The 16,512-nt window shown below is 37.4% G+C and overlaps 1 protein-coding gene across 1 annotated transcript in view; it reads right to left on the reverse strand.

The window, feature by feature from the left end:
• Positions 1-16,512, reverse strand: part of UNC13C (unc-13 homolog C) — a 655,255-nt gene that overhangs the window by 109,293 nt on the left and 529,450 nt on the right. Inside the window, exons 22-23 of the mRNA XM_052646337.1 lie at positions 7,858-7,935; positions 3,793-3,870 (exon numbers count right to left, since the gene is read on the reverse strand). Coding sequence (XP_052502297.1) covers positions 3,793-3,870; positions 7,858-7,935 — 156 coding nt within the window. The remainder of the gene's footprint in view (positions 1-3,792; positions 3,871-7,857; positions 7,936-16,512) is intronic.

The raw sequence follows: 16,512 nt of genomic DNA on the forward strand, positions 1-16,512 counted from the left end.
TTGAGCTATTTGAACTATTATAGAAAGAAAGCCCCAGAAAGATAAAACCACTGTTAATGACTACATGAAAATTGTTACCTGGCATTCTGATGACTGTTTTGCTGTTAGTGTTACAGAGGGACAAGTAATGCCATATGGGAACTGTGGTGTAAATGATTTAACTTCTAGCTCAAATCAGTCCCTACCACAGTTTGGTTATTTTATCTGTTTTACTATAGTGATTCATAAAAGTGTATAAACATAAAAGATCACCTGGGATGCACTTTACAAAAAAAAAGACTCTGGGCCTCATTCCTAAAGGATATGTTTGCTTCATAGTTTATGTGAATTGTTAAAATTCCTATTTTCTAGAGTAATCAGAGAGTCATCAAGGCAAAACATGCTCTCTTAATTTGTAGCCAGACTATAAGAGAAGAAATTTAGTAGTTGTTCTTCTCTTTTGATTCTTTTTTCTAAATAGGGTTAGAAGAATGCGCCTACAGGACCCACAGGCCACTGTAGGACTGCTCAAGTGGCTGTATTTGGAGTTAGTGTCAACAGCATGACCCCCAAGACTGTCACAGCATTAGGCAATGTTTCCATCTTGGATTCCACACATAGAGTGAATTAAAAAAAAAAGTTTTAAACTTTTCTGTTTCCAGGGGGAAAAGAGATTGACCCTGCAAAGAAAAAGCAACTGCCCGAACAGTGGTTGGGTCAAAGCAACAGAGAGCTACAGCATCATGCAAGCAGGCCTGCAAGTGGCCGGCACTTTACAGACGGTCCAAGAGGCCAGACACGCTATAGTCAGAAGCCAACTAATGGACACATGGCATCAAAAACTACCCTGAGCAAAATGCACAAGCAATCATTTGCTAATTAGTTTTCTGTAGCAAGAAGTGCACATTCTGGTACAGATTGTGGGGCACAGAGTAACAAGAAACTCTTAGAAGAAGGATAAAATCTAGTTTAGAAAGTTTTCCTTAGCAAATAGTAGAGGTTTTATAACCAGTCCCACTGTGAGGAAACAACTGGAAATTGGCAATAGTACAAACACACTGTCTTATCATTAAAGGCCACCAAACATGGGAGTTGGTGATGGACAGGGAGGCCTGGCATCCTGCAATTCATGGGGTTGCAAAGACTGGACACGACTGAGTGACTGAACTGAACTGAAACATGCCTATATTAAGTGCTGTATATACTTTGCATATCAAAAGGCAGATTTGTTTTTCTCAATAAAATCCTTTTTCATCTTTATGAAAGACTCAAGTTAAGGAACCATTTAAATATTGCCATATAGATAACTAGAATGAAACAATTCTATTATATTGAGGTTCTGGAGGCTCATCGTAGCAATCAACAACTCTAACATCATTCTATATTACGATAGATACTTTCTGGGAGGCTGCCTGTTATGCTCAGACCTGGGTTCAAGTCAAGCTTCTTCCTCACATTTCTTCAACCTCTACACAAAACTGGCATGGCCTGCCTAAAGATTTTTCTTGGCAGCACAAGATGAAAATAGAAAAGAAAAAGAGAAAAGAACTTCATAGAAAGGGAGACAGAAGAAACACAGAGGATTAAGAGAGGGAGGGAAGGGAGAAAAATATTTAAATTAGGAAAAGAAAGGAGCTAGGGTCAATGCTGTCCCTCTAAAAAATTCCATTTTTAGGAGCTAGACATTCATTTAATTTGTTTAATTGATTTTTGCTTGAAATTTTGCATGAGGAGTTTAACAATTGGCATTGCAAGAGTTATAAAGGGAGAAGGCACCCAGCTCAGCTCATCTTCCATTATTTTCTCCAATACAGTTCTGTGATATAGTCACAGATCTGCAACTCAATTTATCACACGAAAACCTGTACCTTTCAAATGGGCAATTTTATCTGAAACAAGCAGTCAATTTTGGTTGGTGAACAAACCGCCCCACAGCTTTTTTGGTTAGCAGGTGGCTTGGCCCACACAGTTTCCTTTAAATACAGGCATAATTTGTCTGGTTAACATTCAGCTCAGCAGTATATTTCTCATAGAGTTCAACCACAAAATTGTAATGACATAGTAGCAGCATTAGGAGAAATTTCTGGAAATGTGGCATTTCAAATATAACTCTATCCTCAAATGATTTGTGGTCTTTAAAATTCACTAAAGTGAGAATTTCCCACAAAAAAATTAGTATTTTCTTCACTATTGTTCAAAACAGTAAGTGGACTTAAAGTCTGAATATGAAACATCACTAAATTGAAAAGGGAATCTCCAGCTATGAGCCCCAAGTGCTCACCTGATTCAGCAAAAGAATTTTAAAAATGAGATTGATGCCCTCAAACCAGGCAAAAACCATTACCACACTTTGGGGAATGGAGCCTTATTTTATATAAACTAGACTGAGAGAGCAGTGACAGCTTAGCTCAGAAAAGTTCATTTTTGAAGTTTTGTACCTTCATCCATGTATCCTGGTGCTTATTATTTGTAGAATGCTAAATAGTTTATTTCTCTAAAGACTGAGGCTCAAGAATAATGAAAAAGACATTGGGGTGAAAATGTATACATGTCTTTATGGGATTAAAACAAACATCATGTGTGAAGTGGGGGCAGTTGGATAAATTGGGAGATTGGGATGGACATATACGCACTATTGATACTCTGTATAAAATAGATAGCTAATGAGAGCCTACAATATAAAACAGAGAACTCCACTCAGTGCTCTGTGGTGACCTAAATGGGAAGGAATTCCAAAAAGGAGGGTATATATGTATAGGTATAGCTGATCACTTTGCTGTATAGCATAAGCTAACACAACATCATAAAGCAACTCTACTCCAATTAAAAAAAAAAAGCATCTTCAGACTTATCAATTTAGAAATGAATGAGACCTTGGCTTTGAATTCAAACCTAGCTTTACATACATCTCACACGCTTAGCACAATAATTAGGAACCATGTAATTAAAACTGTAAATAAAAATATCCCCTCATCCTAGCCGCCCTCGGGATTGATTTTCAGAGTAGGTGGTGGGAGAGTGACAGCCGCATGGCCTTCCCTTGTGGCACCGTCTCCAGTTCTCAAGCCCCCAGATGTTCATGTTGGTTTGTGAAATACCAGACTGTGGCAGCTCAAGGAGGCAGGTGCCCAGCTAATATTTCACGGTCTGCTTGATCCAAACAAGCAAATGAGAACAAGTAGGAAGTGCAATGGTCTTTGGATTTGGAGGGGAAACAGCCAGGTAAAGGATAAGATGCTTACTATCACAAACCTCATAAAAGAATCTTTCTCCTTCCTTCTTCTGCTCATGGAATTGCAAGTCAGAGATGTTAGACAAAGACACAACACATTACAGACACAGTACACAACACAGTTTTGGCAGAGATTTTTGAGATGCAAAAAATAAACCAGCGGTACATCAAAAACCACTAGTGCCACAAAGCACACTGCAGAAGAAAATCAGTATTAAGCTGACATTGCACAGAACAGTAAAAGGCATCTGCAATGGTGGAACTTTACAGATCATTAGCATATACATAAATATACTTAATTGTGCACATATGACTAAATATATATATACACACACACACTGCAAAAAGTTATTGACCCATCTTCCTTCTCCTAGTCACACTTCTGATGTATTTACTGAATTATTGTATTGTGGATAATGATCACTTTAGCTGTTAATAGTAGTTTAGATTGTTAGTATTTCCTGTTCTGTAGTGAACCCGTGTAAAAACTTGATTGTGTCACTTTCCTTAGCAAAGAAATACATGCTGCTAATGATCTCTAAGGAGATATTTAGCAACTGTAGGCATACAAATGCACTCACCTCTTTTCCTCCCATGGATTCAAACACTTTTTCCAGCTGAACCCGCAATTGTTGAATATTATTCATCAATATACAGGGCTTTAAATAAAAGACACAAAACAAGAAATTCATTAAATTACTGAATGGGTTGGCCTTCAATGTAATAATATACAGCTATCACCAAAATCCTATTCTATTTGGCAAACAGAACAATTATGCCACTTTAAGATTATACTTTTTAAATAGTTAATCATAGAAGAGGGAATGTATAGCCCCTTTGGGCAATGGAATTTAATACTGTACTTAGCAAACCATTGGAGACTTACTACTAGAATTGATTTACTCTTAGCAATGTGGCATTTTATACTTCAAAATTAACCAAATTCCGATTTTTTTTAAAGATTTACTTTAAGAAAAACAAATTAATTTAAACTATCCTGTTGTTTCATTGTTTCAAAAGCTAAAACATCATCTATGTTTCAAAACTGAAAACAAAACAAAACCCTTTCAAAAACCTTGAATAAATTCTTACTATTGGTAAAGTCCACACTCTGGTATTGAAGGCCCTTAGTTATACAGCTCCAAACCATGTTTTTCTTCTCATCTCCCCCTACTATATTATGATGAACTCTCAGCTCCAAGAGGCTTATTCCCCACCCAACACCTGTGCTTTCCAGGCTTGGTGGCTTGGCTTAGCTCGTGGGCCTTTCACTTGAACCTCTTCTCCTATTTGAGTCACATCCATCATTCAGGTTAGGGCCTTCATTTTCCTTTTGTCACTCACTTGACATTTGTTTTATTTAACTTCACAACTGGGTTGCTTTTGACAGTCTTGCCAGCTGACCTTAAAAGCACTGTATGCACCGTTGTGTCTTTTTCTGCTTTCTCTTCCAGAGTACTGCATAGAGCCTCACACATTGTACATGCTTTAAAAATGTCCCTTGACTTCTTTTCAAGGAGGCAGAGATATAACAATAACATAAAGATGTAAAGCTTTGTGAAAGGGCTAGATGTATCCTCAGAACAGTTGAAATTAATTTATAACAATTCAGCATAGTTATGGAATAACTTAATATTTGCTACATGCTGATTCCGAAGAACCAGCATATCAGGGGAAGAAACGAGTCAAAGAAAGGAAAATGGATATGCCTTCCAAGGTGCTGGGAAATGAGCCAATAATGAATCAGAGAGAAACCTGCAAAAGGACTTCCAGGACATCAGAGAGGTGTTAGTGCTCATCAGTGGAAAGATTTTATCATTGTTTTAACCACATTACACACCTTTGAAGAACTTTCTACTTGACTCTTAAAGTGACCACATCCTAACTTGAATTTACAAAAACAATTTAGAACTTCTATTCTCTTAATTTCAGGCACTTAAATATTTTATAACACAGATTTATCTCCTATAGATTCTGTTCAGTAAGCTGAATCATAGTATTCTACAAAGTGATTTGGATTGTCAGTTGAGAGTCTCTGGATCCAGGTCTAGCCCTTTCTGTAGCATATATGATCAGATTTTCAGGATTTCAGATTCCTGACCCAGTGTCAACAAACTGAATCAAAGAGCTTTATCCACTAGGGGACGGGGTCATTGGGTTTTTTTTTCCTTCTTTTTCATTGCAGAGGGGAAAGAATTAAGGAAGAGCACAGCTCTTAATAAGAAGCAGGAAGACTCCATGGGTAAAGGTTGTATCATCCTGCTCTCCATGGTTCCAAGTTATCTGGGTAGACTCTGATTATTTGATATTAGCATTCAAGCTTATCTCTTTTTTTGATACACATAATAGGACTTTAGTTCTAGCTTTACACATTAAACCAACTCCAAGCCTTTTTAATGAAATAATTTCCAATGGAAAAGAGCTACTGAGAAGCAAAATGAACAAAGACACTTGGGCTCACTTGGCATAGATTGCTATTGACCTGAGTAAGGCTACATATGAGAAAAGAGATGCAGTTATCCAGAGGGAGATAAAAAGAAATATGAGACATTCCTCTTTGATTAAGCTTCTGCTGACCTTGACATGTTCAAATTTCAATTTTATTGAATCAATTTATCAAATCACTACTGAGAATTGAATTATACAACTCTACCTTAATCAGGGAACAGCTTTTACTTACTTCTCTAGTAAATGAACAACAAATAAACAACTAAAATACCCACAGTAAAGGGAACATTAACCTGATTTCATTAGTGGGTTGTATTTTTTAAGATCCCATCAAATTGTGTTTCTGAGTTGAAAAAGATTGTTAAAATAAATCAAGTAATTCTGATTTAGATAATATTGTTTTGCTATAATGTGGAATGTGGAAGACTGGATTAAAAACTTGTGACCCATTCCAAATTTAAAATGTCACAGAATAAAAAAAAAATTATTCTGTCACAGATGTTTTGTTTAACTGTCATCTTTAATTCTGAGCCCCTGGGAAAGCAAATATCACAGTCATCTCTTAGGAGTCTCTCTTTAAAAGTTTCCAGTGCTATTTGCAGATAAAATGGGAATATTGTCATAAGTATACAGAGAAAACAAAAAATAATTTTCAATGTTCTTGATATTTAAAGATATTTAAAAATTTATATCTGAAACAACAGTGATACTTACACACACAAATGTGCAAAAGCACTTCTTCAATCTATCTTAGCTGAAAGCTTAAACTAAGTAGTTGACTGGTATCCTTTTATGGAAAAGCTAAAATAACACTTGGCATTTAAATGAAAGCCTAAGGCTGGTCAAGACATCAGTAATTAGGAAAGAAAAGCATTAAGGAAAGAAAAGTAAGCTTGTGTGCTATCATATTTCAGTGATTTTTTTTCTTTATAAAAATTTCATTTTGAAAAGTATAAAATATAAAGAAAAATACAGAGGATAATATAATGCTGATTTATATTTTTCATATTAAAGATAAACTATAAATGTCAAAACATAAAGTAGAAGTCTGCAGGGGTTTTTTAAAGCTATTTTTCCTTTCTGAATGACAGGAATTGGCCTTGATAATTCATAGCCACCTTTCAAAATCTTCAATTTTTGATACCAAGGAAGTAAGAATCTTTTCTGAAATTATCTGGCACTGTTTTGATTTTCAACATATTATTTTTCAGCTGTATTATAAATTTAACTATAACTAGATGCTTTCAATAAATAAATACTCTATCTTGTCTATTAGAATATTTGTAATCAATGGCAATTAGAAATCACTACTGAGACATCCAGGCATTTCAGTAAAATTTCTGGGCAGCATTTTCACTTAAGGGAAAGGAGAATCTTCTGGGACCCTCAAGAACTGTTAGGGCTGACTTATCTTAATGAGCTGTCAGCAAGAGGTCAATGAGGTTTCAGCAAGAATTCTCTTTAAGATTTGCTGGATAGTGGGAACTGATTTTTTGACAGAGGAAAAAAACCGAGATTTTTCTCTTGAAAAATCTAGTACTGACTTTTAAAATATTTTTCAATGTTTTAAAAAATTATTATAATGTTACCAACATATTTCTCCTAAAATGTTTATGGTGAATAAAAGGATTTTACCTTCCACCATAAAATAACATTGCTTATATTCCAAATTACTTTTGGTTTATCTCACTTCTCTTTATTCCTTTCATTAATCTGTAATATTGGCTTAGATTTTATCAACATTTGTCAATCATCCAAAAAATAAGACGGTAAGTTAATAATTCAGAGTATAGATCAGTATCACTCCTTACTTTAACCATTCTTTTCAATTTATTTGAAAACTAAAAGAATAAATTATACTTACTTTGGTATTGATGCCAAAACTACACTATTCAGTGTGAACATTGAACTTTTTAACTCCTAGGTCCCAGATCCAGTGTTTACAATGATGTGGGTTTTCAATTGTTTTTATGAGTCTTACTCCTTATCATCATGGAAAACCACAAACTGACTGGCACTGAGATGCTCTCAACCTTCCTCTGAATTCTATTTTATACCAGTTCAGGACTACTAGAAAGCTTTCTAATAGTCTCCTGAGATCTCTATTTTCATCATCTATATGAAAACAGAAAGAAAATTGCTTACTTATATCAGTTCTCAATTGAGGACTATTTGAAAATAGAGACATTTTTACTTACCACATTTTCCTTATCACAGTATGAACCGAAATCACTTGATACAATTGCAGCATACTGAAGTAGTACTTTATTGATGGTCTAGGAAAAAAAAATTGTGAAATTCATTCAGGTAAGTAAAACTTCATATGTACATATATCTCTACATATGTATCTATCCCCACAAACACACACAATCCGGGTTATGTTAATCAGAAAACAAGCGTCAACACGTGAGCTCAGTTGCTCAGTCATTTCTGACTTTCTGTGATCTCATGGACTGCAGCCCACCAGGCTCCTTTGTCCATGGGATTTCCCAGGCAAGAATACTGGAATGGGTTGCCATTTCCTTCTCCAGGGGAATCTTCCCAACCCAGGGATGGAACTGGAGTCTCCTGCATTAGCAGGGAGATTCTTTTAACCACTGACCTGGGAAGCCAAACAAGGGCCATAGTGAAGTGAAGTTGCTCAGTTGTGTCCGACTCTTTGTGACCCCATGGACTGTAGCCTGCCAGGCTCCTCTGTCCATGGGATTTTCCACACAAGAATACTGGAGTGGGTTGCCATTCCCTTCTCCGGGAGATATTCCTGACCCAGGGACTGAACCTGGGTTTCCTGTACTGTAGGCAGACGCTTTACCATCTGAGCCACCAGGGAAGTCAACAAGGGCCATAGTAGTGACTAAATCTACACCTTTGCCAAAAGAAGGATTTCAAACATATTTAAATGACAATTTGTAATATTTCTGAGTACAAGATAGTCCACATGCATCCATTGTATTTTAATACAACCAGCTCCATCACAAAATGATTTATTTCTAACTTAAGATTCAGGAGGTATATTGTTTGGTGGTACCTCCTCTATGCCTGGATACTTATTACCTAATGCCCCCAATGACTTTTTTCTTTTCCTGAATGATTGAAACTTTATGCTTTCATTCAGTTCAGTTCAGTTCAGTTCAGTCGCTCAGCCGTGTCCGACTCTGCGATCCCATGAATTGCAGCACGCCAGGCCTCCCTGCCTATCACCATCTCCCGGAGTTCACTCAGACTCACGTCCATCGAGTCTGTGATGCCATCCAGCCATTATCTGGCATGATTTCTAGTTGCCATCCCCTCTTCATCCCCCCGCCCCCCACACACATACACATAACTCTACCATGACAAAATTCCTTTTGGTGGTGCTTTTTTCAACTTTCTACAATATTCCTGAATTATGAGTGGGGTCAGAACATACCCATATGTGTCACTTAGCAATGAATATTTTCAATGATACAGAGCCTTACTAATAACAAAGAACACCTCTTAAGACCTAAATTTCAGCTTTTGTTGCATCATAGTATCTATTAATTTACCATTAATACAGTAAGTTATTTATTGATGCAATATTTGCTAAAAATACTGCCTAATCTTCCCCTCCTTGGCCTTTTTAGTCCTAATTCCACATTTTCCTTCTCTATCTAATAACTCTTATTGAGCCTAAGGAGGCCCTCTGCTTCCATTAACTATGCAAAAATAGGGAAAATGAACAAATTTCATTAGTTGCATTTTGTTTTAATTACTTAAACAGATATTGATGTGTTTGCAGGCTACTGCTATTTCTTACAGAGTTTGAATTATTTTAAGTCCAAAGTAGACATGATTTTCTTGGAAGAGAGAAAGCAACAAGAGCAATAAATAGAGATCATCTCTTTTCATAGAAAAGCAAAGACACAAAAGCTTTTTTATGTACATTCTTCTGAATTTTCTTTGTGACTCAAAATCAACTTGGGGAGATAGTCCAAGAAGTGAAGCTGAAGGAGAGATGTATAATTTGCAGACCTGAAATCACAGAATGTGACTATGAACTCATTTTACAGACTTTAAAAATCACAATGAAAACCTGAAACCTGAAATTAGAGCTAGCAGGCAGAAAGAAAATCAATAGTTTGTGGAAAGAAAAAAAAAAGCATTGTTGCTTAGTCATGTCCAACTCTTTGCGACCCTATGGACAGTAGCCTGCCAGGGTCTGCTGTCCTTAGAATTCTCCAGGCAAGAATACTGGAGTGGATTGCCATTCCCTTCTTCAAGGGATCTTCCCAACCCAGGGATAGAATCCAGGTCTCCAGCACTTCAGGCAGATTCTTTACCAACTGAGCCACCAAAAGTGAAAACAGGCATCAATTTAAATAGAAAAGTTGGCTTTGAAAAATATAACATCTTATTAAGAAGCAGACTAACAAATCTAGGAAAACAGGTGGTGGATCAGACTAAAGTATTTTCTAAATGCATCTGTTCAAATTTTATTTTAGACTTCATCTTACCTAATGAGTGCTGATTTACTCATACATATGAACACTACTCTCAGTTTATAGGTTCTTATGACAGTGTCAACTGCAGGAATCAATTCACTATATTCCAAAATTAAAAACCAACAGAAGTCTGCCTTTAGGAGCTTGTTGCATCTCATACTATCAAGTGTTCAAGATTTAGTTTGGGCAGGAGAATCCAGACAACCATTTCTGATTATTCTCAGCGTCTCCACATGGTCTAATTCTTGCCTCTGCTTCATAGGAATTATGAAGTGATTCGCTTGAATTCCAGCTGGGAGGCAACTGATCCTAGGATCTCACATCTAATAACCTACAAATGTCAGAGGTTTGCAAGTCAGGATAGGTTGCATTTAAGGAAAAGGGCTTTGTCATGTACAATGTAGTTTAAGGCCTTGTGCTCATAGAATTATCAGTACACTGGCTATAACAATATCCATTTATTTGTGAGTATATAAAGTACACCTAAATGTGTTCATGTACATTTCAGGGGCGACTTCAATGTCATTCTAACTTATTCAACAAAGAAAAATCACTATTAGACATTTCTTAATTAATACTAGTGACTACAGCTGAAACTTTAACAACCAGAGTGTTAGGGACACCAACTCTCTGCACAGTAAAAAACTGACTTGTAGCTTACAGTGAAAGCATTAGTAGCTCAGTCGTATCCAACTCCTTGACACCCCATGGACTATAACCTGCCAGGCTCCTCTGTCTATGAAATCTCCAGGCAAGAATACTAGAGTGGGTAGCCATTCCCTTCTCCAAGGGATCCTCTCAACCCAGGGATCGAACCTGTCTGAGGGATCCTTTACTGTCTGAGCCACCTGTATTCACAGTTCATCCATATCCCTGGATTCAACTAACCACATATCATATTGTACTGTAAAATTTACTATTTAAAAACTGGACACCCAAAGTTCAAACCCATGTTGTTCAAGGGTCTACTGTAGTTAGTTAAGACATATCTATCTGAAGCATTTTTCCAACATCATCATAAGCATCACCTAGGAACTTGTTGGAAATAAATAAATTCCTCGATCCAGGACTTCCCTGGTGGCACAGTGGATAGGAGTCTATCTGACAATGTGGGGAACATGAGTTCAACCCCTGGTCTGGCAAGATTCCACGTGCAGCAAAGCAACTAAGACCACGTGCCACAACTACTGAAGCCCATGTACCCTAGAGCGTGTGCTCCACAACGAGAGAAGGCACTGCAGCAGAGAGTAGCCCCTTTGCTGAACTAGGGAAAGCCCTTGCGAAGCAACAAGGACCTAGTGAAGTCACAAAAATTAAATCATTTAAAAAAAATTCACTGGTCCAGTCCCAGGTCTATTGAGTCAGCAACTCTGGGGTTTGTTATTGCTTACTCACTAAGTCATGTCCGACGCTTTGTGACCCCATCAACTGTAGCCCACAAGGCTCCTCTGTCCCTGGGATTTCCCTGGCAAGAATACCGGAGTGGGTTGTAGAAGTAGACTAAACATCTTGTCAGTACTGCTGGGAGGGACATCCAGGAGTATACTCTTACAATCAGGAAGACAAGAACCCTGGACCAAATCCATCTCTGCAGTCACATTTTATGCATAGAGCTTTACAGTATCAGAGCAACATAGAGGACAAGAAGACTGCAGTATTTGTTAAATGGCACTAGTGGTGCCACTTCAGTGCTTCACACATTGTATTTTAACATATCCAACATAAAGCAGAATTCCCTAGGGATGCCTATGTTTGGCTTAAAGGATAAACATGAATGGTGAGATTTTTTTTCTTCAGCTTACTAACTGATTTCTGATAACACTGGAATGTGAAAGTAATATAGATTGGTGGATGAAAGTGTTCTGTTCATATCATTTCTAGTCTTCTCTGCATTGTTTAAACCTTCTAAGCTTGTTTCATCATATTAAAATTATGAGAAATAATTGTATGTATCTCTTGAGGTGGCTGTAAAGAATAACTGAGACAATACATGTAAAGTGATTAGCACATAGTGGTGCTCAATGAATTATCATTATTATTTTTGGATTAGGATTAAAATTAGGATTAAAATTATTAAAATTAGGATTAGGTTCCCAGATCACAAGGAATATGTGTTCTCATTCATCATAATATTGACAACTCTTAGCTAGGAGTCAATTAACATTTGTCGATTTGTTTTTAAGTAGTACTGAAAATATTACTTCATTGTTCTTCTAACTGAAGTACCTATACTTGTCAAGAGCAATAATACAGCCATAGGAATATTCTCCAACCAAATGCCCATTTTCCCACTCATCACAGCTCCTAAATGTACCTGCTATGGAATTTAAAGCATTTGCTTGGCACCTGATTCAGTCTTTTATATGCTTTAGTGAAAATAAATCATGTTTTTAAGATCCAGTTGACAGTGCTAACTCCTCTTAAATGTCTGAAGACATCATTAATGTGTCTTTCCTCCAGGGGATGGTTTAAATCAGTCTATGTCCCAGATAGGATTTCAGTATCTCTTGATATAAGGATCCCAATCCTAAGAAGGATAGGGTTTTCAAGACCAATGGTCACAGCTGATGAAATAAAATAAACTTCAGTAGTCTGCAGTTCCTCTGAAATAGCTAATTAGATTAACCACAAAGTCCCATTTTAAAAATAATCATGCTAATAAAAGTTTATTTTTCCATGAAGTTTGCCAATTTCTATTCTCCTAGAAAACGTTTTTCATTCCTTGTGATAATTCATCTCCCTATGATAGTAATTGGTTTGTATTGAATGTCCATGGGTTAAAAGTGCCTTTATTTCACTGAAATTATTTTATTGTGCCAATAAAAACTCACCTTTCCTCAGTGATACATGCAGCCTAATTCTTCTCCTCTTGCTGCAGACAGTCCTTCCACTCTGGGCTTCTTTGCCCCCGCCTTACATAACCTGACTACTCTGTGAATTCTACTTTTGTAATATGTGCAATTCTTATCTGATCCTGCTTCCACTACAGAGTTTCAGAAATAGCATGTGACATACTTTTAAAAACACTGTCCCTAATGACCCTGTTTCATTCTTTTCTTGGCAGTCATCCAAAGCACAGCTGCTAGTCAAGAAAAGACTTCGAGAATTTTTTAGAGTAATTCTCCTGCAGAATTCATTGCAGATATCCCCATAGTGGGAAACTGGAATCAGCTACTCAAGAAAGTTGCGATAAATGATTTTTAACTATTATCTCTAAAAGTGGGAGTTACCTTAGTCTTCCTAGTTAGCAGATACAAAAACTGGAGTTCAAAGTATTTCATGGCAGACAAATATTTTAAAACATTTTAGGCTGACAGCTGTTTGTCTGCCTAAAAGCCTTCATAGGCTCCTCATTTTTTACTAAAGAGATTCAGCCACTTTGCCTGCTCTTTAAGATTGTTTACGACAAGAGCCTGACATTCCAACTGTAGTTCCACAGCCCTCTATAAATCTTATGCTCTTTCCTTAGTGGGACCTCTCAAGCTAGAAGTCCTGAGTCACAGAACAGCGGAGGATGACAAAGATTCACTATTGAGCAAGCTCTGCCCAGGCTCCTGTGAGTCCCCTTCTCAACTGGGCCTTAACCTTGGCTTATAAAGACTTGAACAAAACAGTAGCAAAATTTCTAAGAGTTCAAAGACACACCTCTTGGATGATCCCACATCCCTTAAAGTGCCTGCCTGAAAAAACCCAAGGCTGCCAAAAGATTTACCGTTTATTCCAGCCAACACCTGAAGATAGGGTCCTATCTTCCAGCCTCTGTGGAAGGGAAGGGGCCTAACTTCAATAAGTACCAGTTAGCAAACTAGGTGGGCTTCCCATGGATCAAGCCCCTCTCCTGCTCTTTAAGCCCTACTTGTGCTCTCCCTGTTCCTGCATTCTGCCTCTGAAACACCCAGTGATGGCTGTGCAAATCAAAACAGTCTTTCAGTCTGGACTCTCCCCCACTGCAGTAGTTTATTACTGATTAAAATCTGTCCTTACCACTTTGACTAGTATATCTGGCTTTGTTGATTTATTTATTTATTTTTACCAAAGGCTGAAGTTTGCTGAGCAGGAAGTCAATCTTTGTTGTGTTAACTAGTTACCTCAGCATAAATTAACTGTCCTACTACAGTTAATAAAGATGCTGAAGTCCTTTCCTAATCCACTTGTCAGTGAACAAGACTTACACTTTTCTAAGAACTGGAGCCAATGACAGGGTCTGCCTCATGCCTTGCATTCACAAAGGATCCCAAACTCAGACTGTTTGATAATGCAAATGAAGTAACCTCCCTTTGTGTTTGTATCTGTGGTCAAAAGCAGGAGCATGGTAAATATGTACATCCTTTATAGGCTGAAATGTGTCCCCTCAACATTTATTTGTTGAAACACTAACTCCCAGTATCTCAGAATATGAATGTATTTGGAGACAGGATCTTTCAAGAAGTGAGTTAGTTAAAATAAGGCCAATAAGGTGAGCTCTAATCCAATATGTTTGGTATCTTTCTAAAAAGAGAAAACTTAGACACACATAGAAACAGATGGTAACTCACTCCATATTCTTGCCCAGAAAATTCCATGGACAGAGGAGCCTGGAAGACTATCATCCATGGGGTCACAAAGAGTCAGACAGGACTGAGCAGCTGAATGCACACAGAAACACAAGGGGTGTATGTAACAGAAGAGAGACTGTCCGGACACACTAAGGTAGTCAATTGCTAGATCAAGAGAGCGGCCTCAGAAGAAGGCAGACATTATGACACTCTGATCTTGAATGTATTACGGTAGTTTCCAGAACTGGGAGATCATTATTTTCTACTGTTTACATCACCATTCTGTGGTATTTTATTTAAAGCAATCCTGCCAAATTAATACATCTTAAATATTGTAAACAAGTTCACTGAGTTTTGGCCTTTGTTTTTCAACATTATACACACACACACACACACACACACACACTCACATGGCCTTTTTCAACCTCTGAGATACCTTGATCATAGCATTTGACTTTTTCATAGCTGTCTACAGATTTGGCCATGTCCGGATAAGTTTTCTAAAGTCAGAGATTGTGCTTATTCATGACTACATCTCTGAAAGTGGCTGGTAGAGTGTGCAGGTGAGGCAATGAGTAAGGCCTCGTCAAATAAAGCCAAGACCTCCACCATTATCCGACCGCAGGGCCATCAGGCAGAGGACTGGGTACTAGGGCCTTGCCGTCCGTCCTTCCATTTGTTGTGTAATTGCTCGGATTCAAAATCTCCAGATAGTCACTATTTCTTAAATAGTTCAGACGATGAAGTCTAAACTTCTCAACCTGGGAAGCAGAGCTTTTCAACATCTGGACACATCTTCACTTTCCCAACCTTTTCCTCTCCCAGAACAGATTTTTTTTTCTTTTTTTGCCAGATTGTTTCTCCCTGTCCTTCACATGCCAAGTTCAGCTTTTCCTATCTGTTTGTTCCTGCTATTCCCCTGGCTGATACTTTTCTAACATTATCTTTTTAGGCTGAATGAGCCCTCTTTTCCCAGGGAAACTTTGTCTATTTTAGTTCTCATTAGTTTTCCTCCTGCTCAACTTACTGTGGATTCCACTGTTCTTGAGATTGAAATGTCCCTCTTCATGAATATCCCTCTTCATGCCACCTTCCAATTAGCTCATGTCAAGTGGTCTTGATTATCCATCTATCTATCTATCTGTCTGTCTGTCTGTCTTTAAGATCTGAAGGACAGAGACAGCATCTTTTAGTTCTTATATTTCCCTTGAAACTTTTGCAAAGTACTAAGTACTTTATAAGCCTTCTTAGACAATAAGAGGAGGAAGAGGTCTTAAGAGAAGTCTGGTTGCTCAAAACCAACTAACAAAAGCCTATTCATAAAAATCAAGGGAATTGCTCAGACTCACACTATAGTTATTGGCTGATTTGAAATTAGAACTCAATTTTCATTACTCCAAGTTCAACATATTTTGTGCTACAGTGTATTACTGCTAAAAAAAATACTCACCATTTGAATATGAAATTTCAAGATTTATTTTCTGCTACAAAGCTGAAATGTAAATTAATTTGGCCACCCATAGTAGTCTCATCAATTACAAATGACTAAGTCATTCGTGTGAATAGTAACTTGATTTTTTTAGATGATAAATCTATATTTAAGAAAAAAGAAGGGCAAAAGACAGTCAGGTGACAAACTTGAAACAGTCTTTTTTTGCTGGGATTAGAAAACTAAATTGGGGTAGTGGTCAGACAAGACTCGTGCTATAAAATACCAGCATTTTCCAGATTCTGTGCAGGAAAATAATAACATACCATAGTCCCTGGTGGTTCAGTGGTAAAGAATCCACCTGTAATGCAGAAGACCTGGGTTTGATCCCTGGGTCAGGATGATGCCCTGGAGAAGGGAATGGC

Source organism: Budorcas taxicolor, chromosome 10, assembly GCF_023091745.1.
Source record: "Budorcas taxicolor isolate Tak-1 chromosome 10, Takin1.1, whole genome shotgun sequence".
NCBI lineage: Eukaryota > Metazoa > Chordata > Mammalia > Artiodactyla > Bovidae > Budorcas > Budorcas taxicolor.